General features: G+C 40.6%; 1 protein-coding gene across 1 annotated transcript in view; it reads left to right on the top strand.

The window, feature by feature from the left end:
* Nucleotides 1-7,979: 7,979 nt before the first annotated feature.
* Nucleotides 7,980-26,430, top strand: part of kif3a (kinesin family member 3A) — a 63,240-nt gene continuing 44,789 nt past the window's right edge. Inside the window, exons 1-5 of the mRNA XM_072590432.1 lie at nt 7,980-8,135; nt 21,561-21,843; nt 22,914-23,058; nt 24,983-25,067; nt 25,337-25,442. Coding sequence (XP_072446533.1) covers nt 8,130-8,135; nt 21,561-21,843; nt 22,914-23,058; nt 24,983-25,067; nt 25,337-25,442 — 625 coding nt within the window. The 5' untranslated portion in view covers nt 7,980-8,129. The remainder of the gene's footprint in view (nt 8,136-21,560; nt 21,844-22,913; nt 23,059-24,982; nt 25,068-25,336; nt 25,443-26,430) is intronic.

Genomic DNA, 26,430 nt, shown 5'->3' with positions numbered 1-26,430 from the left:
ATATAGTTTGCTGGTCTACCCCAACCCCACTTTCCAAAGACTTCATTATTTGTATTAAGCGATTTTCTATTAAGCGAGGCTTTGCTGGAACACAACTATGCTGTTATAGGAGAACTACCTGTATTGTAATTTTTTTTGTTTTCATTTAGAATAATTTGAAATGTAGTAAAATAATAAATATTGCAATTATCACTTTCTGGAATATCAACAATCTTATGACTATGAAATTAGGTGATTTTTGTTGCCATGTGCAAATCTTTAAGAATACATTGCCAAACCCTCTTGTGGTGTAGTGTCCCTACCTTTGGACTGAGAAACCCAGTTCAAGTCCCACCTGCTCCAGAGGTCTGTCATAACAGCTCTGAACAAGTTGATTAGAAAACATATATTGAATTAGAAAAATGAATATTTTGGCTAGAGATCACAGATTTACCAGAATTCCTTTTAAAAACAAATAGTATTAGACAATGTCAAAAGTAAAATTTGAAATTACGTCCAGTTAATTATTGTTTATGCTGCCATAGATTTGTTGCATTCAAGTCCCTTAATGAATTATCAAAAAAATCTGATGGGTACTTTGAGGAGTATTAGTGGAACTTAAAAGCATAAATTGTGAATCCAAGTGTGACCTGGAAGCTACAAAGCACTTGCAGCTTCATAAACTATTACTCAGATGGTCATATTATGCTTAAAATAGTTTACATATTAAATAATTCTCTGCTTCATAATGTTTACTGATAACAAAGATAGAATAGAGATCTAAATTTTTTCTTGGATTGATGGAAATAAATCACTTCAAGACCAGAAAAACCCGCATGATACCAATTACAATAAACTAATTCCAGAACTGAGGTAAGAGTCACTGTCCTTGAATCAAGGTGGCATCAAGGAGTGATCAAAACTAGAGTCAATAGGAATCGGAGAAAACCTCTCCACTTGTTGAAGTCATACCTTACTCAAAAGAGAATGCTGTGGCTGTTAGTGGTCAGTCATCTCAGCTTCAGGACAAACCTGTAAGAAGGTCTCAGCGTGGACTCCAACACCCAACCATTTTCAGTTGCTTCCTCAATGAACTTCCTTTTTTCATAAGATCAGAAGAGGGGATATTTGCTCATGATTGTATAACATTCATACATTCATCCTCAGAATACTAAAACAGTCCATCTCCAAATGCAACAAGACCTAGACTACATTCAAATTTGGGCTGGCAAGTGGCAACTAATATTCAGACTGCATAAGTGCTGGCAATGACCATTTTCAATCAGAAAGAATTTTAATATTGCACCACGACATTCAATGGTATTACCATTACTGAAAACCCCACTACCAACATTTGGTCGTAACCATTGATTAGAAGCTGAACTGGACTCACTAGTTAAGTAATTTTATTAAATGAGTAGGTCAGAAATTAGGAATCCTGCAGTGAATAAATCAACTTCTGTCTCCTAAGCCTGTGCATTACCTACAAGGTATTACAACCACATATTCCAGTTTTTTCATCATCAATATATTATAACAGTATGTGTGCCACCTACAAGATACTCTGCAGAAATTCATCATGCATCCTAAGCCAACACCTTCCAACCCACAACCACAGCCATCTAGACAGACAAGAGAAAGAGATACATAGAAACCACACCAACTACAAGTTCCTTACCCAGCCACTCACCATTCTGGAAAAAAGCAAATTACTGCGGATGCTGGAATCTGAAACCAAAAGAGAAAATGCTGGAAAATCTCAGCAGGTCTGGCAGCGCCTGTAAGGAGAGAAAAGAGCTGACGTTTCGAGTCTAACTGACAAACGTCAGCTTTGACAAAGGGTCAGTTAGACGCGAAATGTCAGCTCTTTTCTCTCCTTACAGATGCTGCCAGACCTGCTGAGATTTTCCAGCATTTTCTCTTTTGCACTCACCATTCTGATCTGATGAGGTCTCCATTCCTTCGTTCCTTCACTATTACCTTTCCTTCACTATCACTGGGTCAAAATCTTGGAATTACTTTCCAATAATGAGTGTACTACACCGAAAGGATTGCAGCATTCAACAAAGCAGCACAATACCAGCGTAAATACGAATGGGCAATAAATGTTGGTCCAGCCAACGAAATCCAAATTTCCTGAATGACTGTTTAATATGTACTGTGGTCAAATGACCATGGCCCAAAATTTAATGTTTTAAATTGACCCATTGCCAGAGAAATCATGCCCAGAAGAAAATTGGCCAAATTAAGTTAAACACCAGGCAGCAGCTATTGACTACCGAGGAGAGTAGAAACCAAGATAAAAAAAGGGGATTGAAATGTTCAAGGGGAACCAGCAAGAACCAGACGTTGTGTACTGGAAAAGTGTTGATCAGACATTCTAGCATTTTGACTGCCTGGCATGGCAACAATAAATGGTGTGACCTCATTGGATGACTTAAACCCAGCTCATGACCTCTTTGCCAAAGGCGACAGAGCATTCTGGAAGATCAGGGGCAAGGAAGGATAGGTACACACACCTAGATACCACCCCGTCAGGGAAGACTCAAACTGGCCGAGCAGTGGAGCTCTGACCAACTGGAGAGAGAAAGAGAAAGAGAGAGAGAGAGAGAGACAGAAAAGATCTGCTCTGACCTGCAAGACTCACCTTCATGGAAGAGAGCCAGCACTAGGTCAGAGAGGAAGATTTCAGTAGCCCAGCTCAAACACAGATTGTTGCAGGTAATATCCTTTCTCAGACAATAAATAAAGATTAAATACTATGAGAGTTTGGGAAACAATCATGCGGTGTCTTTAATAAGAAATATTTTGTTAACAAAATTGAGTTGAACTACAAACAGCATAACAAAGTGTTCCTTTGTTTGCTTCACTGACAAGAGGACTTGGGTAAAATGTTTTTAATACATAAACTGGTCAAAATGGCCAAAGCACAGAGAACAGTACTTTTTAATAACATGCATATTCATGTTTTTTTCTTACTGAAAAAATGCATAATGATGTGGACTGCATAATGTTACAGGAAACCTGTGGCTCACTTGGCAGTTCCCCACACATAATTTTTAAAGCTGGTCTGTGTTCTCAGCAGTCATCAGTGTAAAATCTGTGTTCAAACAAGTTATACTGATATAGATGTGCAACATTTTTTTCCCTTAAGACACTATATACAAATCAGAGTCAGGAAGTACTGAAGAGCTAGTGCTATTATATAGTAAATTTGAATGAACAATTTAATGAAAATTAGAAGTCAAATATAACCTTTATATGTGTCAATGGATGCATTGACATTTATCCGTTCACATGCTAAATACCAAATCTTCGGAGAGACTGAAGAAATATTTAAGGTCACAAACTGGAGACCTTAGCAGCATTCAACAATGAAACTGAATAACATACGTGTTTCAGAAGATAATGTATTAGAGGGAATTAATGCTCACACTATATTGAATTCCACCCATTCTGTTGATGTCACACATAGTCTATACGTCATCACAGTTGCTTGCTAAGCTACTTGAGAGGACAGTTAAGAGTCAGCCTTATTGCTGTGGGTCTTGAGTGCATCTAGGCCAGACCAGATCAGGTAAGGATGGCAGATTTCCTTCCTTGCAGGACATTAACTTATAATATTGTGTATTTTTTTTACAGTAACAGGAACACCTACTAACATCAAGAAGAAAAATTCCTGGCAGAATGTAACGGTTTCTTTCTTTAGAAGTGATAAGCCAGGGTCTATAAAAGTGCTCGGTCCTGAGAGAAATCCATATGTGCACTGAAGTATTTCTAAATGTGGAAATCTACTCTGCACAACTACATCTATTAGAACAATTGAACCAGTTGAGCCAGAAACCCATCAGTTCATCATGATCAACATTGGAATGTATAATTTCTTTGCCTAAGAACTGTAATGTGGCATTTTATTGAATACTTTATGGAAATTCAAATACACCACATCCACTAGTTAACCTTTATCTCTGTTCCATCTGCAAAGAAAAATGCTAATAAATTTATCAAATATAAAATACCATTAAAACCCATGATGACCTTGTTTGATTGTATAGTGATGTCCTAAATGTCATACTACCACCTGTTTAATACTTGAGGACAGGTGTTAGATTAACTTCAGTCTTTATTATCTTGCTTTCGGACTTCCACCTTTCTTATAGAGTCATAGAGTCACAGAAATGTACAGCAGAGAAACAGACCCTTCAGTTCAACTTGTCCATGCTGACCAGATATCTCATCCCAATCTAGTCCCACTTGCCAGCACCTGGTCCATAATCCCTCCAAATCCTTCCAATTCATATACCCAACCAAATGTCTTTTACATGTTGCAATTGTACTAGCCTCCACCACTTCCTCTGGCAGCTCATTCCATACATGTACCACCCTCTGCGTGAAAAGGTTGTCCCTTAGGTCTATTTTATATCTTTCCCCTCTCACCCTAAAACTATGCCCTCTAGTTCTGGACTTCCCCACCCCTAGTTCTGGACTCTCCCACCCCAGGGAAAAGACACTGTCTATTTATCCTATCCATGCCCCTCATGATTTTATAAACCTCTATAAGGTCATCCCTCAGCTTCTGACGCTCCATGGAAAACAGCCCCAGCCAGTTCAGCCTCTCCCTATAGCTAAAATCCTCCAACCCTGGCAACATCCTTGTAAATCTTTTCTGAACCCTTTCAAGTTTCACAACATCTTTCCAACAGGAAGGAGACCAGAATTGCATGCAATATTCCAACAGTGGCCTAACCAATATCCTGTACAGCCGCAACATGACCTCCCAACTCCTGTACTCAATACTCTGTCCAATAAAGGAAGGCATACCAAATGCCTTCGTTACCCTAAATACCTGCAACTCCACTTTCAGGGAGCTATGAACCTGCACTCCAAGGTCTCATTGTTCAACAACACTCCCTAGGACCTTACCATTAAGTGTATAAGTCCTGCTAAGATTTGCTTTCCCAAGATGCAGCACCTCACATTTATCTGAATTAAATTCCATCTGCCACTCCTCAGCCCATTGGCCCATCTGATCAAGATCCTGTTGTAATCTGAGGCACTTTCTTCGCTGTCCGCTACCCCTCCAATTTTGGTGTCATCAGCAAATTTACTAACTACACTTCTTATGCTCACATCTAAATCATTTATATAAATGATGACAAGTAGAGGACCCAGCACCATACCTTGTGGCACTCCACTGGTCACAGGCCTCCAGTCTGAAAAACAAGCCACCACTACCCCCCTCTATCTTACACCTTTGAGCCAGTTTTGCATCCAAATGGCTAGTTCTCCCTATATTCCGTGAGATCTAAGCTTGCTAACCAGTCTCCCTTGGAGAACCTTGTCGAACGCCTCACTGAAGTCCATATAGATCACATCTACCGCTCTGCCCTCATCAATCCTCTTTGTTACTTCTTCAAAAAACTCAGTCAAGTTTGTGAGACATGATTTCCCAAGCACGAAGCCATGTTGATTATCCCTTATCAGTCCTTGCCTTTCCAATTACATGTACATCCTGTCCCTCAGGATTCCCTCCAACAACTCGCCCACCACCGACATCAGGCTCACTGGTCTATAGTTCCCTGGCTTGTCCTTACTGCCTTTCTTAAACAGTGGCACCATATTAACCAACCTCCAGTCTTCCAGCACCTCACCTGTGACTATCGATGATACAAATATTTCAGTAAGGCACCCGACAATCACTTCCCTAGTTTCGCACATCTGATCAGGTCCTGGGGATTTATCCACTTTTATAAGTTTCAAGACATCCAGCACTTCCTCCTCTATAATATGGACATTTTAAAAAATTTCACCATCTATTTCCCCACATTCCTTTTCTACAGTAAATACTGATGTAAAAAATTCGATTAGATTCCCTACAGTTGGCCCTTCGGCCCAACAAGTCCACACCGACCCTCCAAAAAGTAACCCACCCAGACCCATTTCTCTCTGACTAACGTACCTAACACTATGGGCAACTTAGCATGGCCAATTCACCTAGCCTGCACATCTTTGGACTGTGGGAGGAAACCGGAGCACCTGGAGAAAACCCACGCAGACATGGGTAGAATGTGCAAATTCCACACAGACAGTCACCCGAGGCTGGAAGCGAACCTGGGACCCTGGTGCTGTGAGACAACAGTGCTAACCACTGTCTCCCTCATTTTCTGCTGATCTTTGAGGGGCCCTATTCTGTCCCTAGTTACCCTTTTGTCCTTAATGTATTTGTAAAAACCCTTTGGATTCTCCTTAACTCTATTTGCTAAAGCTATCTTATGTCCCCTTTTCACCCTCTTGATTTCCCTCTTAAGTATACTTCTACTGCCTTTATACTCTTCTAAGGATTAACTCGATCTATCCTGTCTATACCTGACAAATGCTTCCTTATTTTTCTGAATCAAACCCTCAATTTCTTTAGTCATCCAGCATTTTCTATACCTACTAGCCTTTCCTTTCACCCTAATAGGAATGTACTTTATCTGGACTCTCGTTATTTCATTTCTGAAGGCTTCCCATTTTCCAGCTGTCCCTTTACCTGCAAACATTTTGAATAATGTGTTTTGTGGTTTTCCAATTTGCTGGGGCTTTTGCAGAATCTAGGGCATATTTAAATATTACAATAAATGCTCTCACAATTTCCACATCCACTTCCTTTAAAACCCTAGGATGCAAACCATCAGATCCAGGGCACTTGTCAGCCTGAGTCCCATGAGCTTTCTCATGCCTTTTCTGTACAGATCATGAATGTTTTAAATTTTTTCCTTTAGCACAGCTTTTTTACTATTCTTAGGTGCCTTTCTTCTATTCTACTCTAACTGCAAGTACAAAAAATCTTTTCAATGACTCTACCATTTCTATGTTTCCCAATTTTAGTTCTTATGGCTCATCCCTGAAGGGACGATCTGTTTTCCAACTGTTACCGTGTTCCTTTTTCAATACTTGTACACACCAGGTCATACTAATTTTTGCAAGTTTTCTTTTATATGCTCATCAATACAATTTTAGACAACCACCTGATGAAGGAGCGATGCTCCGAAAGCTAGTGTGCTTCCAATTAAACCTGTTGGACTATAACCTGGTGTTGTGTGATTTTTAACTTTGTACACCCCAGTCCAACACTGGCATCTCCAAATCATAATTTTTTTTAAACCACAGATGCACTTTTTTGCTACTCGTGAAATCTCTTTTTCTTAACTATTCCAATTAGCAGTTTTCTTGCTTTCTTTTCGAACTCAATTTAAGTTTCATTGAGTATAAAATTGTCATCTGAACAGGTCATACTAAGATATTAAACTGCATTTAAAATAATGCAATCAGTATTAAAATCAGGCATGAAATATACCATTGGTTGGTACAATTGCCTTTTCTATGTGGTGGCTAGGTGTAAAATCTACCCAAGTCTCAAGGAAAGGAAATCTGTTCAGCCTATTGTTTGTGTTTATGTGAAATGAGTTTCAGCAGTTTCACTCTTGCTGGCATAAAGCCATATTTACAAATCTTATTCAGAGAAACCACAGGCATGGACAATTATCAGACGTGCAGCTATGAGCTGCTGGCTGAAATGGAAAGCGTTTCATTCCTCACCGTCCTTTATCAAGTTAAGTGATTTAAAAATATACGTATGCGGACTCATTGTGTTTTACCCACTCAGGTACCTACACATCTGAGGAGCAGGAGAATCGACGTTTCGGGCAAGAGCCCTTCATCAGGAATCAGCACACCACTCTCGAATCTGATCTCCAGCATCTGCAATCCTCACTTTCTCCTACCTACACACATCTCCCACTTCCTCTCCTTCCTTCGTCTGGGCCATTGTTAATTCTCCGGCTGGTTTCCTTTCTGTCTGTCAGCGGTGTCCATGGAAACTAGACGCGCGCCCTCTTCCATTCTGATTGGTGGCGTCGCGGGCTGTTCCACGCCGATAGGTCAGTCTGGGTCGTCCATCAAACCTGGAAGGCGGATTCTGAGCGTGTTGGATGGCAATGAGCATGCGCAGAGCGGAGCCGAAGGGGGAAGCTTGGGGGCAGTTAGGCTCGAGCCGTTCGGGGTGGGCTCGTGGGTAGGAGGGTGAACGTGTGTACGGGCGGCGGCACTGGCGACGACGGTTGGATTCAAATTTGAATGTGCTCTCGAGCGCCGCGGCGACGATCAAGATGCCGGTGAGTGAAGGGCGCGAGTCTGCAGACAATAACGGGGTGCTTTGGGCGGATGGAGGGGGCGGTGGCAGAAAGGCCTCTATTTAACAGCCGAGATCGAGTCTGGGTCTCGGGCTGGTTTTCAGATCTCCCATTGCGGAGTGAGGCCTCGGTCTGGAGCCAGTCTGGAAAACCGAACGACTGGTCGGATACCAGCCGACCTGCAGGGGGTGGGGATGCGGCAGAAATTGGGTAGCGCCCTTCCTTAAATCAGTTTAGCCAGCTTGCCTGTCTTTCCCCACCATCTCTCGGGGGCGGATTGAAAGATTGAAGGATCCCATTCTGATCCTTCCCCTTCATTTATTTAAGGGTAGGTGGGCGGGCGATCAGCTGGAATTGTGTGAACCGACCCCCTCCCCCCACCCCCCCCGAGGGATCATGATGGATTGGGTTTGAGAAGCGAGGATCTAGAGGCAGACCTGTCTGTGCTGTATATATCACAGACAGAGACACACAAGAGGAGAAAGGCTGTGAGCCAAGCCCAAGCGGCAAACAGGAATCTGCTGTAAACAATACGTGGGGACGAAAAAGCTGATGACGCCCGTGCCCATAGGAGCGAAATGGAAAGGTGTCTGAGATTGACTAGGGTAAAGGATTGCAATTCTAGGACTGATGTTGCATCTTGATGGATGGTCGTGCCGGAAATATTGCTAGATGACCAGGTTTCCCCTCCCCTGAGTCTCGTTGCATATGCCCTCCGCTCCTTTGAGTGTAATTTCATGGGAGTGGTTCAGTCTCTTCCCCCACCCATATTTCGTTATTATTTTGTAGCTATTCAATAATTTATGCAAGATTTGAAGGGGCAGCTAGCACGAAGGATGCGGTTAAATGTTTGCTGGAGGAGCTGGATCAGTTATAAAGTTAGGTTCACAAATGAAAAATTAGTACTTGCAAATGTATATAAAATTATCTGGGGCAATGAAGTGAAGTTGGTGCAGGGAAATTTACCAAGACCTAAATGTGATGTTCAGCTGGGAGTGCCAGAATCTATTGGCAACATGGAAAAACAATTGAAAAAGAAAACATAATTGGTTGGATCATCAGAATCATGGAATAAACAGTAGATTTCCTCCAGTATGGAAACAGGCCCTTCAGCCCAACAAGTCCACACCGACCATCCAAAGAGTAACCCACCCAGACCCATTCCCCAACCTACCTACATTTTACCCCTGATTAACACACCTAACACTATGGTCAATTTAACATGGCTAATTCACCTAACCTGCACATCTTTGGATTGTGGGAGGAAACCGGAGCACCCGGAGGAAATCCACACAGATTTCCTGAGGTGGGACTTGAACCCTGGCACTGTGAGGCAGCAGTGCTAACTGCTGAGCCACTATGCCGCCCAGTACTTTGCTTTTGTTCCAGCATTTAGAATCTCAATGCAGTCTTGTCCTGAATATGAAATCATCTAAAAGTCAAGTCCCTGTCACCATCACTTTCATTTAAATGATGTCTTAACTGTTAAAAAAAATTATCTTGTTTGTTTTCAAATTTCTCCACCATTGGTATCTGCACCTTCTGTGTTTAGTATTGGATGCATATATTGGAAATGGTGGAAAAGAGCAATAAAGCCTGTTATCCTACTTTTCATGATACAGTGTTATTTACAATATTTTTACTTGGTGTGCTTGAATATGGCTTTTTGATTTGCAGGTTAAAGGAAGGATCGAACATTCTTCTAATAGTTCTCTTATGCTTGTTAATTATTGCTGATTGTACTTTTATTGGAGCTTGTGCATGTTTGTAACAGTGTCGAGAAATTCCACTGTATTTAAATTTATGATATCAAGTTTAGTTTGGATTGCAGGAGTATCTGTTTTCACCAATTTCAACATTCTGTTTTTCTTTGTAAGTCATGAAAATCTCAGGTAAAAAGCCACTATTGGCACAGCATCTCTACTCCTCAGTCATTTGGTGATGTTAAACACAGACCAACCTGCCCTTAATAATATTAAGCAAAGAGCTACATATGCATGAGATCTGAAACAAAAATAGAAATTGCTTGCAAAACTCAGCAAGTCTCGCAACACCTAGGGAAGAAAATACAGTTAACATTTTGAATCTGGTGACTCTTTACTAGAACTGTTAGCAGCTAGGAAAACGTCATATTTATGCTGAAGATGAGGTTTGGGGAAGGGAGAGTATATAGGTTGAAATATAGCCCAGAGAGAGAGAAACATGAAAGGTATAGATTTGCAAGGAGAATATGGATGGCAGGCCAGGACAGAAGAAAAGCTGAATAAATAATATTAAGAGCTGAGAATAGGAGAGAATGGGTGAGCTGTACTGAAAACAACCCATGTCTTAACAGGACTAGATGTGTAGAGTGTGTGTGTGTGTGTGTATGCGCGTGTGTGTGTGTTATATATCAATCATGAAAGGATGGAATCAGGTTCTAAAGTTATTGAAGTTGATGTTGAACCCTAGTGGTTGCAGGGTTCCCAAATAGACAATGAAATGTTGTTCTTCAAGCTGGTACTGAGGCTCATTGAAATGCTGCAGCAGACCTGTAACAGACATGTTGGCATGGGAGCATGGCAGTGTGCTGAAGTGGCAGGCAACTAGAAGCTCAGGGTCATCCTTGCAGACAGAACGTAGGTGTTTTGCAAAGTGGTCATCCAGTCTATGTATTGAGGAGACCACAGTGTGAACAGTGAACACAGTAGACTAGATTGAAGTGCAGGTAAATCGCTCCTGGCATTGTCTGGGGCATTGAATGGTGAAGAGTCATCGTATGGATAGTGTCCTCGGAGTGTGAGGAGGAGTTTGCAATGGTGGAGGAGTGAATCAGAATGTGCTGGATGGAATTGTCCCTGTAGAATGCTGTCAAGGGAGGGGAGGGAGATATGTGTCTTGTAGTGGCATCCTGGCGGCTTACAATTCTTTGGATGTGGAGGCTGGTGCAGTGATAAGTGAGGACCAGGGACTCTATTGTTATTGTGGGAGTGAAGGGAAAGTGTGACATCAGAAGTGTGGGAGATGAATCGAACAAGGGGCCCTGTTGATTAAGGTAGAGGGAATCCTCAGTTGAGGAGAAAGGTGGATATTTCTGATGCCCTCCTGCAGAACGTGGCACTGTTAGAACAAATGTGACAGAGATGGTGAAACAGGGCATATGGGATGGAGGCCTTACAGGAAGCAGGGTGTGAGAATGTGTAGTCTAGGTAACTACAGGAGTTAATTTGTTTGAAATGGATATCGGTGTCCAGCCTATTCTCAGAGATGGAAACTGATGTTAAGGTAGGGAATTGAAGTTGGACCAGGTAAAGCGGAGGGCAGGGTGGAAAATGGAAGCAGGAGTGAAATTCAGAATTTCAGGGAAGCAGTATTGATGATGTCATCAATGAACTGGAGGAAGAGTTGTTGTGGGGAGGGACCTGAATAGGATTGGAACAAAGAAGCTGCACGTATCTCAAAAAGAAGACAGGTGGCCACCTTTGACTTGAAGAAAGTGAAAGGCATTAGAGGAGAAGCTGTTCAAAGTGAGGGCAAATTTGGTCAGATGAAGAAGGGTTGTTGGAGATGGTTTGAGCCTTCTTTCCAGGAAGAAATGGAGGGCCCTTCGACTATGCTGATTGAGGATAGATGTGTAAAGGGATTATGTGTACATGGTGAAGAGGATGCAACTGCTGCCTGTGAACTGAAAATTCTGAAACCATGAAAAACCACAGGTGTAAGTGGGAGGGACTGGATAAGGGAAGAGAAAACAGAGTTGAGGTACAAAGAAGTAAGTTCAGTGGGGTAGGAACAGGCAAAACCAATATGTCTTTCCAGACAGTCCTGTTTGTGGACTTTGGGGAGAAGATAGAAGCAGACTGTACGTGGTTGGGGTACTGTTTGGTGACAGTTATGGACATATGTTGAACGGTAGCGTCATGGTCCAAGGGGAAATAGAAGGAGTATGCAGAGATCAGTATGCCAGAGAACCACAGCATCAACCTTGTCGGCAGGTTTAATGACAAAGTCAGGGCGACTTTTCCTCAATTTTATGGGTACATTTTTTTTGTTTGGTTTACTCCTACCTCTCTGCAGACCCACAAATGAAGCTAGAGCCATTTAATAACAATCCATAGGATAATCATTTAATAACAAACTGAAACTAAGTAGTTAGCTGTCACTAAAGTCTTCTGTGCCCATGCCTCACCTTCTATGGCATGCAATCTTGACATTTTGTTTGACCTGAGATGAGATTGCAGATCAACTTAGCATTGCTCCATGCATACCTCCTCTCCTAAATGACTGAGATCCTTAAACTGTTCTTAATTGTAGATTTGATTTCTTTAATGACCTACATGCTAACCTGTGGAATCACTCTTACTACACTCCCACTCCCTTCTTATCCAAAACTTGGTTGTATGCATCTTTTATGGAGCAGCTCCAATTTCCTCATGACTATTTTCCTCATTTGTCTTTGTTCATTGGCTGACTGCTGACAAGTTGAATTCAAATCCTCATTCTGAAATGCAAATTCCATTTACAACTTTGTGCCGCTTTCTTTTGTGACCTCTTCGTGTTGTAGTCTTTTGTCCATTGGCTCTGCTTTTGCCTTGAGTCTAAATTGCAGCAAGACCATACTGTTTGTGGCTTCTTTGTTGAATCTTTCCATTTTTTTTGTTTAAAAGTCTTAGCAAAATTATCTCTTCTAACCCTTTAACGTTATTCAACCATTAATAAGGCTCAACCTTATTTTCCATTTTTCATACAATAAGGATTCTTTATAAGTTAAAATTGTTGGAAATAGTGAACCTATTCAAACTTGCTGTACAACATCAAATATTTCAACATAATTGTTCATGCATTTACTTTAGCACATGTGCCTGCATGATTACTCTAGGAAATAAAATTTTTTCTGAATACTAATAGTGTATTCTGTATAATATTACACAATTCATCTACATTTTAAATGATTTTAATAAGTACTTAATGGTTCAGCACTAGTATGCTTATTGGAAAACAGGAGTTTTTGGACACGAGAGTATATAAGGTAAAGTTACTTAACTCATTAACTAGATCTGCAAAACATAGAATATCAGAGCAAGAGTAAGCTATTCAACCTTTTAAGCCAGTTATGCTGTCTGTATGATCTTGCCTGCTAATCTGACTCAATTCCTGTTCCTGTTTTCTCCCTTTATCCTTTGATCCCTTTAGTCTAACAACTGTAGCTTTATCTTGCTTGAAATTCTTCAATGGTTTGGCTTCAACAGTTTCTTTGGCAGAGAATTTCTCAAGTCACCATTCTGGGTGAAGAAGTTCATCTTTATAGAATCCCTACAGTGCAGAAAGAGGCCATTCAGCCCATTGAGTCCGCACTGACCCTCTGAAGAGCATCTCAGCCAGACCCCTACCTATCCCCTTAACTCCACATTTACCATGGCAAACCACATTACACTGCATCTGTTGTGTTTTTGTCCACTTAATTAGCTTGTCCAACCACACTGCAACTTCTCTGCCTCCTACTTGCAGTGTACCATCCCATAGCTTTGTACTATCTGTAAACTGGAGTTATGTTGTGTAGTTTCTTCATCTCACTTGGTTCCTGACACCTTTGTGTTGTCTGGTCAAATGCTGGATATGTTGGATAATAAATAGGTTTATATATTTTCTTCTGTATTCCCCACTTTTTTTTAATGATACTTAATTGTAAATGGCAGTAACTGGCCTGTACCTTAAAATGGTTGCAATTCCTATCAAATTCCGTTTCTCCAGAGAAATGCTGCCGAACCACTACCATAATAAATTCACTTTTCTGAGTGCTTGTCACTATAGTTTTATGAAATACTTGATTGCATTTTCAACTTAATCCCTTTGAATGATTTAAGTACTTTTCCTGTATCAGGCCTGTTAGTCTGCAAAAAATGTTGTTGTCTACTACTTAGCCTGTTCTATTTAATATGGATTAAAAATGTATTATCTTATTTTCTGACCCCACTGCCAATACATTTCTGTACAAATGAGTCACTACTCAGCTTTCGTCTCTTTGTATTACTATTTCTCTACATTGCCTTGCTTTGAAATTTGGTTTATGCATGCACCCATGGAATAGTTGCTAGTTCAAAGTAGGTTTTAATAATTCATCATGCAAACATGTCTTATTCAATTTCTCTATTATCTGCAAACATCTAATCATTAAAACAAGTTGCTTCTGTTTTAATCATTATCGCAGTACTAAAGTAGTATTTTATAGTTTCTTATTTAAATATTTTTCAAAGCTGTATCATATTCCTCCTTAGCCTTTTTATGTTTCATAGTAAGTAAACTTAGCTCTCTCAGCTGGTTCCCAAATTGCTTGGATGTGAGCCTAGGTATGTATATTTTGCTTTTCTCTGTACCCTTAGTAAAGTATCAAGAACCTCCACCGCAAATGAAAATCAAACCTCATTACTGATTTTTGTAAGAATACTGCTTTAAGTATAACACAAATTAGGATTGAAATGAACAATTACTTAGATCTAAATAAAAATGGAATTTTACTATTCTTTGTTTATATTAGAGCATCTCTTATTCAGATTACCAATGGAGTGATTGCAATCATAGATTCATTAACAGGGCATTTAAGCTACGGGATTGGTGACTGTGTAAAGTGATTTTCACTTACCACAGGATATGCACTGTTGCTATAAATGCAGTTCCAACTTATTTCAGGAAAAGTTGTGTGTGGATGCAGGAGGTGATAATTCTAGCTTACAAACTGTTTCAAAGTTGTATGGTCAATCTAAATTTTTGAAAAAGAAATTCTGGTAATTTAAACAATTACAGTGGCAATTTTCCTGTGCCTAAAATTGGCTAATGTCTAATAGGCCTAGAATACTTGAGTAAGTTTGGGTTATGCATTCCAATCTCTAGAGTGGGGTTTGAGCCCACAAAGCTGACTCAGCAAAAGTACTACTTTTTTACTTTAATCTAACACTTTTTTTTATAGTTGGCATAATTAAGCGTGGTCTAAAATTTATTTTCTGTAATCGTTCATTTATATTGTCGCATCTACATAAGCTCTTGTTAAAGTATTTACTGATCGCAGTTTACACTTTCCTATCATTGTTATCTGAAGGTGTGGCTATCTTTAATTTTGAGTAATTTGTTAAGCTGCTTCAAAATGTGATCCTTGTGATGTGGCATTTATTGCTGTTTTAAAATAAAACTTATTCATAAACTTTTGTGATCATCCAGCCAAGGTTTTCTAACCACATACCTAATATGTTAAACATTAACTATCCATGATTAAAACTAGTTCTCTCCCTCTTGTATTGACAGAGTATGTTGGCATTCAAAGTTGTGAGCCTTGATAGCCTAGCTAAGAAACCTATTTCCTGGTTTGGTGCATAACCAGATAGACCAAGAAACCTCAGGTTCAACGCTTGGTTTGTCATGGAGTCACAGAGTCATACAGCATGGAGACAGACCCTTCGGTCCAACTCGTCCATGCTGACCAAGTTTCCCGAACTAAATTAGTCCCACTTGGTTGTGTTTAGCCCATGTCCCTCTAAACCTTTCCTACTCGAGCACCTATTCAAATGTCTTTTCAATGTTGTACCTGTACCTGCATCAACCACTTCCTCTTGCAGTTCATTTCGCATACAAACCACTCTCTGTAAAAATGTTGTCCCTCATCTCCTTTTTAAGTCTTTGTCCTCTCACCTTAAAAATATGCTTCCTAGTTTTGAATTCTGCCAGCCTTGGGAAAAGACCTTTGTTGTTCACCTTATCTACGTTCCTCATAATTTTATAAACCTCTATAAGGTCACCCCTCAACCTTCTGTGCTCCAGTGGAAAATGTCCCATCCTCTCTTTGTAACTTAAACACTTCAGGTCCAAGGATATCCTGATAAATCTTTTCTGAACCTTCTTCAATGTAATGATATACTTATTATAGCTGGGCGACCGGAACTGTAGGCAGTACTCCAAAAATGGCCTCACCAACATCCCACACAACCTCAACATGGCAAATCCAACTCCTGTACTCAGTGGTCTGAGCAATGAAGGCAAACATGCATATGTGGGCGGCACGGTGGCTCAGTGGTTGGCACTGCTGCCTCACAGCACCAGGGGTCTGGGTTCGATTCCAGCCTCTGGCAACTGTCTGTGTGGAGTTTGCACATTCTTCCCGCGTCTACATGGGTTTCCTCTGGGTGCTCTAGTTTCCCTCCACAATCCAAAGATGTGCAGGTTAGGTGCATTAGTAAGGGGTAAATGTAGGATAATAGAGTAGGAAAATGGATCTGGGTAGGTTACTCTTTGGAGGGTCGGTGTGGACTTGGGCCTGTTTCCACATTGTCATCAACCAGTAATTAGTGCGCGTATGTGAACGTTGACCAATTTGGACTTTTGTTGAATAGCTGGCCGACTGCTGTCTTGGGTCACTTTTAGAAAAATAAATACTGAACTGCTTTTGGGATATGTGAAATTGTTTATTTTGTCTCTGCTTTCAGTAGAGTAGGGGGAATAAATTATAACGGGAGAGGGCAGTATAGTGATTAGCACTGCTGCCTCTCAGCACCAGGGACCAGCGTTCCATCCCAGCTTTGAATGACTGTCTGTATAGAGTTTGCATGTTTTCCCCATGTCTGTTTGGGTTTCTGCTGAATACTTTGGTTTCCTCCCGCAGTCCAAAGACATGCAAGTTAAGTGTATTGGCCATGCTAAATTATCCTGTGGTGTCCAGTGATGCGCATGCTAGGTGGATTACCCACGGTAAATGCGGGGTGATGGCAATAGGATGGGTTTGGGTGAGATGCTCTTTGGAAGGCTGACTAGCCTGTTTCAGCACTGTTGGGATTATTAGATTAGATTAGATTACTTACCGTGTGGAAACAGGCCCTTCGGCCCAACAAGTCCCCACTGACCCGCCAAAGCGCAACCCACCCAGAGCCATTCCCCTACATTTACCCCTTCACCTAACACTATGGGCAATTTAGCATGGCCAATTCACCTAACCTGCACATTTTTGGACTGTGGGAGGAAACCCACGCAAACACAGGGAGAATGTGCAAGCTCCACACAGTCAGTTGCCTGAGGCGGGAATTGAATCCGGGTCTCTGGTGCTGTGAGGCAGCAGTGCTAACCAATGTGCCACTGATTCTAAGTGTGGAAGTAGTAAGAACTTGACATATTGCTGCTTGATGTGATACTTGACCAAGGTAAGAGGTGACCTGGTTTGCAGCTGCGGTGGAAAATTACTGATGGGGATAAAGACTGAGGTTGTATAGTTATAGATTGTTGAAATGTAGAGGGTGTATATTAATATCGTTAGTCTCTCCGTTCTTGAGCTACATTGGGAACAAAGGGAGTAGCTGCTCTGTGCTTTTCTATAGGTTTATTGTATTCAAGATTACTTGAGTGTTGCACGTAATCTAAGTAAAACAAGCAAAGTTGTTTGAATCATTTTATAAATGAAGGCTGTTTGTTCAGCTGGAGAGAGTGCTGTGGGACAGTGGAGACAGTGGCAGCTGAAGCTCTTTGAAACCAGACCCGAAGTCTAGACTAACTAATTTCCTCGACACTAGGTGTATGAGCAGTAGAGTACTTGAGCACCTGAAGAACAAAAAAAACGTATTATGTGAGCTGAGTGAAGAAAGTACCAATGTTTCTCAGTTAAATTTGCGAATGTAATAGTTTAATAACTAATGTTGGATTTTAACTATTTTAACAAAAAGTAGCTCTGAACTAATTTGTAAAGTTCCACTTGACCTAAACTGTCTTTCTCATTTATGGTCTGAGTTTCATTCCGATTTCACCTCTGAATCTTTAAGATTCCACTTAATTGTTGCAAATTGTTGAATTCTAGTGTCTTATCTGTACCAGGCACAGATCTGATCATGAGAATACTGTCAATATTTCACTGTAAACCTAAATCCCAAGTGTCTCCACTGAGAGCTGTCTTTGATCTCCTATATCCAGGCAGTAGTAAGACTTGTGCCAGGTCCCTTTGGGTATAAAGTCTCATTTCTATTTACCAGTTCAGTGTGCTGCAGATGTTTTGGCAGGTGATGAATGTGCAAATTTCTGAAGATAATTACCGTACATACTCAAGGGTGAGTTGCTCTCATGTAAAAGTTGACCCCTTATTTTTGGCCAAATAACCCGGACTTTTCCATATATCTTGTGTAAAAATTAACCCTTGTTCTTTACAGATAACAGATCAACATTTGAGTCAGTGAGCTGGTCGTCATGTCCCACTCCAGCTTTCCAGTCTGCTGGATATTCCGCTCCACTCCTGATCTTCCAGTCTGCTGGCTGTTGTATTCTGCCCTGCGTTTTCAGAATTACCATAATTCCTTTTTTTCTCTTTATTCATTTAGAGATCAATTGGGCTTCTGCTAATGATATGTTATGAATTTTTACTGGTATGAATTTCAGCCCCTCAAACGTAATAGTCCATGTAATAGCTGAAAATGTGTTGCTGGAAAAGTGCAGCAGGTCAGGCCGCATCCAAGGAACAGGAGAATCGACGTTTCGGGCATAAGCCCTTCTTCAGGAATGAGGAAAGTGTGTCCAGCAGGCTAAGATAAAAGGTAGGGAGGAGGGACTTGGGGGAGGGGCGTTGGAAATGCGATAGGTGGAAGGAGGTCAAGGTGAAGGTGATAGGCCAGAGTGGGGTGGGGGCGGAGAGGTCAGGAAGAAGATCGCAGGTTAGGAAGGCGGTCGGTTGGTCCGAGTGTCCCAGAGGTGTTCTCTGAAACATTCCGGAACGTTCCTACTTGTGGAACATTTCAGAGAACACCTCTAGGACACCTGGACCAACCAACCATCCCGTAGCTCAACACTTCAACTCCCCCTCCCACTCCACCAAGGACATGCAGGTCCTTGGACTCCTCCATCGTCAGACCATAGCAACACGACGGTTGGAGGAAGAGCGCCTCATCTTCCATCTAGGAACCCTGCAACCACAGGGGATGAACTCAGATTTCTCCAGTTTCCTCATTTCCCCTCCCCCCACCTTGTCTCAGTCAAATCCCTCGAACTCAGCACCGCCTTCCTAACCTGCAATCTTCTTCCTGACCTCTCCTCCCCCACCCCACTCCAGCCTATCACCCTCACCTTGACCTCCTTCCACCTATCACATTTCCAATGCCCCTCCCCCAAGTCCCTCCCTACCTTTTATCTTAGCCTGCTGGACACACTTTCCTCATTCCTGAAGAGGGGCTTATGCCCGAAACGTCGCTTCTCCTTTTCCTTGGATGCTGCCTGACCTGCTGCACGTTTCCAGCAACACATTTTCAGCTCTGACCTCCAGCATCTGCAGTCCTCACTTTCTCCTAGTCCATGTAATAGTCAACACCATAAATTTAATCTTAAAAAGTAGTCAAAAAAATGCAACTATTGCTTGAGTATATACGGTATATTTGTGTTTATAGCTTGATCTGTTCAGATGTCAGTGTAAGAAAAGTGTAAGCATATTATATATTTTAGAGTTAAGTATGCAGCAATGGCTATAATGTATTCAAAAGAAAGTGAAATTAGACCTTCTATTCATTTGTCTTAAATTGTCTTCAATTGCCTCGAATGTGACAATATATTTTATTTACATGTAAATATTTGATTCAAGACTGGAGGAGCACAAAACCATGCAGAACTGTATTTAGCAAGTTTTGAGAGGATTTGTAGCTCAGGCTGAGGTTCTGGATGTAGGTTTGCTCGCTGAACTGGAAGGTTCATTTTCAGACATTTCATCACCATACTAGGTAACATCTTCAGCGAGCCTCTGGGTGAAGCACTGCTGGTGTTTCCTGCTTTCTATTTAATTGTTTGGGTTTCCTTGGGTTGGTGATGTCATTTCCTGTGGTGATGTTGTTGGGATCCACAAACGAAGCTGCATCAGAACATTATTTCAACGAGCCACCACACACTGCAGCACAGAGGGACTATGCAGAGCAGAGGAAAATCGCCTGTACAGTGTATTCAAAAAGAATGGGTACCCAATGAACACAGTCCGCTGATTTTCTCAGTAACAAACCCAAACAAGCAGACGAAATGCGTCCAGAAACCCGAGCCACTCTCCCCTACATCAAAGACATCTTGAAATTGACTGCCAGATTACTTAGACCCCTTGGCATCATGGTAGCCCACAAACCCACCAACACATTAAAACAGCAGCTAATGAATTTGAAAGACCCTATACAGATAATAAGCAAAACCAATGTCATCTACAAAATACCGTGCAAGAACTGTAACAAGCACTACTTTGGACAAACAGGCAGAAAACTAGCCACCAGGATACGTGAACATCAACTAGCTGCAAAATGGCATGACCCTTTCTCACTACTATCCTTTACAAATAAAGAAGGACACCACTTCGACTGGGACATCACAGCCATCCTAGGACAAGCCAAACAGAGACATGCACAAGGATTCCTAGAAGCATGGCATTCCAATTGGAACTCTATCAACAAACACATTGAATGAATTGGAACCCATTTACACTCCTCCCCCTGCCCCCATGAGAAAATCAACAGGAAATGATGTCACCACAATAAATGACATCACCAACCCAAGGAAACCTAAACATGTAAATAGAAAGCAGGAAATACCAGCAGTGCTTTGTCTGGAGGCTCATTGAAGATGTTACCTAGTATGGTCCAAAACATCTGAAAATGAACCTTCCAGCTTAGCGAGCAAACCTACATCCAGAACTGATTTTAATCAGAAATCTAGAGTTGGTTTTCATACTGTTCTTTTCACTCATGGGTACTGACTCTCTGCTGATAAATGTAGAGTCAGTTGAGGAAAGAATATAATTCAGTTGATATTCAACATGAATAAAAGGCTGATAATGTTAAGTGGTGAAGGGCTTTTGCCCGAAACGTCGATTTCGAAGCTGCTTGGATGCTGCCTGAACTGCTGTGCTCTTCCAGCACCACTAATCCAAAAAATGATAATGTTAAGTGGTCACTTGAGGTGGACTGCAAGTGTTTATGCAACTGTAGCTTAGATTACTTATAGTGTGGAAACAGGCCCTTCGGCCCAACAAGTCCACACCGCCCCGCCGAAGCGCAACCCACCCATACCCCTGCATTTACCCCTTACCTAACACTATGGGCAATTTAGCATGGCCAATTCACCTGACCTGCACATCTTTGGACTGTGGGAGGAAACCGGAGCACCCGGAGGAAACCCACGCAGACACGGGGAGAACGTGCAAACTCCACACAGTCAGTCGCCTGAGGCGGGAATTGAACCCGGGTCTCTGGCGTTGTGAGGCAGCAGTGCTAACTACTGTGCCACCGTGCCGCCCATATGAAGTATGAAGTATTGCTTTCAGAACATGAGAGAACATTTAAGGTTAGGAAAAAAGATTTTGTTCTCTTCAGCAAAAACAAAATATGACTGTTGGGACATTTTCCTACTGCATTGGTGAATGACAAGTCCTGTTATTATGTTTTAATGCAGAGTAATAAATTGGACAGGATTGACCGCGTTGAGGCTAGCGATAATGTGAAGGTTGTGGTACGCTGCAGGCCGATGAATGAGAAGGAAAGAAATATGGGACACAAACAAGTCGTGAATGTGGATGAGATGCGAGGAACAATCACAGTCTACAAGACAGATGCCGCTAATGAACCTCCAAAAACATTCACTTTTGATACAGTTTTTGGTCCAGAGAGCAAACAAGTTGATGTGTACAATCTCACTGCAAGACCAATTGTTGATTCAGTTCTAGAAGGATACAATGGTGAGTTTTAGATTTGTAATGACTTTTGTTATTAAAAATTAAATATATACATATGCTTTTAAAATATATTTCATTGTTTTAAGAGGTAGGATTTTAAAGCGGTGAGGTCACTCAGAGTACTGCAGTTAGTTGTGAGAATCTATTAAGCATTCCAGGAAAATTATTTTACAGGTTAATCTATTTCATGTAAAATATTTATTTTCCTCAGCAGTTTGTTATTCATAGAAAATAATATGAATACCAATTAGCCTTGTAGAATTCTTTTATCCAATCTCTTCATTGGCAATCCTGCCATCTAGAAACAAATGTATTACAAATATGCACAGGTGTGTCCTTCTGCTCATTTCTTCCAGTAGTTGGGCTAAGGGCTCTTGTGGTGCAATGGTAGTGTCCTTATCTTTGAGCCAGATCAGTGTCGAAGCTCTCAATGTGCGATTTGAGACCCTCACATTGCTATTGACTGTTCACTGCCATCTGAAGTGACTGAACAATCTAGTCTGTACATAAGCATTAAGGAATGGGTAAAATGTCCTGGCCTGGCCCTGACTTAAGTCCCACAAAAAAATGCATTTCTTTCAAAAACAAATCTCTGTATATTTTCCTACCTTCCACTGAAATTAACCAGTATTGTTTGTGTCAACTGCTTTGCATGATACTGGGCTCTGTATTCTTAACATTCAAAAGAAATGTTTCTCACTAATTCCTTATTGGGTTTTTTAATGAATATCTTTTCTATGGCCTTTTGTTATTTGACCTCCCAATTAAAGAAACTTCTCCTCTATTGGTATCCTTATTCAATCAAATCCCCTCATAATTTTAAATGCCTCCATCAGGTCACTTTAGTCCTTTCTCTTTATAGCAAAAGGAGCCTCAGTTGTTTTAATGATTGATTACGTATTGCTGAAACAATAGAGAAAACTCCTGAAGGTGCATTCTGAGTATTCATCCCTTCCGTTCATTGCCAATCACAGCCTTTCTCGCTTGTAAATGTTTTAGTTTTGCTATTCAGCCTCATTCTATTATAGTTGAAACATATACCACAAAATACCATTTTTATTTCACTTCTTTAGGCACCGTGTTTGCTTATGGACAAACAGGCACTGGCAAAACATTTACTATGGAAGGAGTACGTGCTGTACCTGAACTTAGGGGCATTATTCCCAATTCGTTTGCTCATATATTTGGACACATTGCAAAGTCTGAGGGTGACACCAGGTAAAGTTTCAGTGTTGTCTTTTAGGGGTGCAGAAGCATTGTGGACCATAACACTCTGGAATCATTCAGTCAGAAATTGGGTGGAATGAACTAGTTAGACTTTTAGAACTAAGATGAGAATTTCTTCAACCAGTGGATAGTCAATCTGTGAAGCTCAGTATCACAGAGGGCTGTGAAGACCAAGTCATTGAGATTTAAGACAGAGATAGATAGGTTCTTGTCTGATAAGAGGATCAAGAGTTAAGGGAGAAGGCAGGAGAATGGGGTTGAGAAACCTATCAGTCTTATTGAAATTCGGAACAGACTTGCTGGGCCAAATTACGTAATTCTGCTTCTGTGTCTTGCGGTGTTATTATGAATACCAGGATGTTGATTCCAAGCTAAAATTGCATAATGTTCTTTTATAACATACACTAGCAATTTAAAAAAAATAAGTCTTCTCTTCAGAAGACAGTAGCTCCTTGTTATTTACTGAGAAACTAAGGGGAATGGTTTTAACAGAGGCGTAAAGGAGATGAGGTAAATTAGTAAATAGTGATTATGTGGCTTAAATTTTCATTTTAAGAATTTGCAGATTATGGGAGAACAAAAAGCTTAAGTAGCCATGAAGATTCATACTTCTCAATTTCCAAGGCAAAAATGAGTGTTATTGTAGAGGATAAAAAAAGTAGTACATTGGGGGTTAGAACAGAAGTAAAGTTCAGAGAAGTACTTAATGGAAAATAGAGATACAAGTTTCAGTGGAGGAGATGGGTGGCACGGTGGCACAGTGGTTAGCACTGCTGCCTCACAGCGCCAGAGACCCAGGTTCAATTCCCGCCTCAGGTGACTGACTGTGTGGAGTTTGCACATTCTCTTTGTGTCCAGGTGCTCCGGTTTCCTCCCACAATCCAAAAATATGCAGGTTAGGTGAATTGGCCATGCTAAATTGCAAAGAGGTAAATGTAGAGGAATGGGTGGGTTGCGCTTCGGCGGGTTGGTGTTGGCTTGTTGGGCCGAAGGGCCTGTTTCCACATGGTAAGTAATCTAATCTAGAGATGAGAGTACCTGTTAATGATCAAGTTTTCACAACTCTTATTTGAATGCTATAAAATTGGCAGAATAGTATTGAAATATTTGGTATATTTGAGATTTATAGAATCTCTATTTAGTATCAACAATTATTTGATACAAGAAAGTGGAAATTAAGCTCCTTGGAACCATCATTATTAGTGGAAAAAATATAGTTCTACTTGAGGCTATAAATCATAGAAATGCAGAAGGAGGTTATTCATCTTGGATCTGTGCTGGCTGTTATCAAACTTGAGTTCATTACCCAGCTCTATCATACCTCTGTAGTGTTCTCTGTCTCAAATGTTTGCTTTTCCGTTTAAAAATTACAATGATTTCTACCTCAGTCACAGCCTTTGAAGAATTCTATCCTTTAACAACCATCCATAGTGAAATTCCTCTTAGCTTTTCTTCTCACTCTACGACAATTTTAAATTGCTGCCCTCTCCTCACTGACTAATATCAGTGCTTTTCATAGAGCAAACTTGAGGAAAGGAAACATTGCACTTTTCCAAATTAGTCATTGAATTATCAATTTCTTGTGTAGTGGGAGGTAATGTTTCTACTGCATGATTAGTTTGACAAATGAAAAATGAGGATTGAGAAAGTAAATTACTTAAAAATGCTTAATATAAAGGCTGTTTAATTAGGAGATTGGAGGATAAATTCAGTGTGCCATGTTCCCAATGGTTAGTTGAACTTGAAATTTACAAAAAGAATTATGTATAATTATTACATAATTACATGACCTTGTCTCCAAACCATTCTGCCTTTGTTAATGTAGCTCCCTGCTGGGACTTTCAAGTTATTGAATTTAACTTCAAGTTATAGTTTTTTTTAAATTTTAACCGCACAAACCCTTCAACTTTTTAAGGTTCCTTGTTCGAGTGTCTTATCTGGAGATTTATAATGAAGAGGTTCGTGACCTTCTTGGAAAGGATCAAAGTCAGAGACTAGAGGTGAGAAATTCAGTTCATGTTAGAAGAAAAATCAGTCAAATTTATAGGTTTATTTATTTCCCACACTATGGCAGCTAAATTAGGCTCGAGGGATGCGATGTTAACACTCTCAAAATATAAAGGGCAGTCTCAATACTTATTATTTGCTTATATTGTAGGATTATATTATAAAGCTGGAAGTGATTCCTATTACATTCAGTTCTGGTATTGTTTATGCAAGTTTTACAAATCTGCCTCTTATTTCTAATTTTTAATGTTTCATCGAGCAGGTTAAGGAACGGCCTGATGTTGGAGTGTACATTAAAGATCTTTCTGGTTATGTGGTAAACAATGCAGATGATATGGATCGTATTATGACTTTGGGGAATAAAAACCGTAAGTTTTAAAAAAATAATTCATATGAAATGTTTGAAAGTCACAAAAGAAATTCCGAATGATTGACCATGGTGTTCTGTCCCTTCTTTACCTGTCTGTAACTTTGACATTGTTGTGCATACCATGCTTCTCCAACATTTTTCCTCATCCACCTGGATGAGTCTATTGTAACTTGGTTCTATTCCTGTCTATCCAGTCAAAACCAGAAAAATCACCTGTAATGGAATCTGTTCCCACTCCTTATTACCTCTTGAGTTCCCAAGGTCTCTTAAAATTTATCTATATACTATTTTCAGGCTTTATTATTTAAAAACACAGCATATATGTGGAAACTGTTGCTGAGGAAACCCAATTTCACCTAAACCATGCCCATCCACTGCCTCAAATCTGCCCTTCTGCTTGTTTGCCATCCAGTCATAGGTAGGCAAGAATTTTCCACTGACTAAATTTTGGAGAAGACTTGTTTTTGATCACAGCATGAATGCCACAAGAAAATTATCCAAAACCCTGCTCAGTCACAAAGTTCCATTTACCCATTTGTACTGCACTTCCTGAACAATATTGGCCCCTTGTAGTTACTGGTAGTTATTTTTTTCAAATCTGAGTTTAGACATGCCGCTTTCTGTCTTACAGTTCCAAAACTCTCTGGGGTTTCTATGCTCCTCCAATTCTGGCTTCCTTCTGATCCCTGTTTTTAAATTGTTCAACAATTGGCTGCCTATGCCCTAAGCTCTGGAATTCTCTACTAAAGTTATGTGCTTTCCTATTTCTTCCTTTCACAGTCTTGCTTCTACCTCTTCAGTGATCCTTTTGATCAAACCTTTGGCCATGTACCCAAATAATTTCTTGTGTAGCTTGATGTCAGGTTTTATTATGTTAAAGGTGCTCGACATATGCAACATGTTTTAAAAATGTTCTTTTTGCCCCAGGTTTATTAGCTTCATTTTGTACATTTGTGAGCTGATGAAATAATTTTAATTTTTCTCTG

This window comes from Chiloscyllium punctatum, chromosome 20 (assembly GCF_047496795.1).
Source record: "Chiloscyllium punctatum isolate Juve2018m chromosome 20, sChiPun1.3, whole genome shotgun sequence".
In the NCBI taxonomy this organism is placed as follows: Eukaryota; Metazoa; Chordata; class Chondrichthyes; order Orectolobiformes; family Hemiscylliidae; genus Chiloscyllium; species Chiloscyllium punctatum.
Note: the sequence above shows the minus strand (reverse complement) of the source record. Positions and strands in the feature narration are given on the sequence as shown.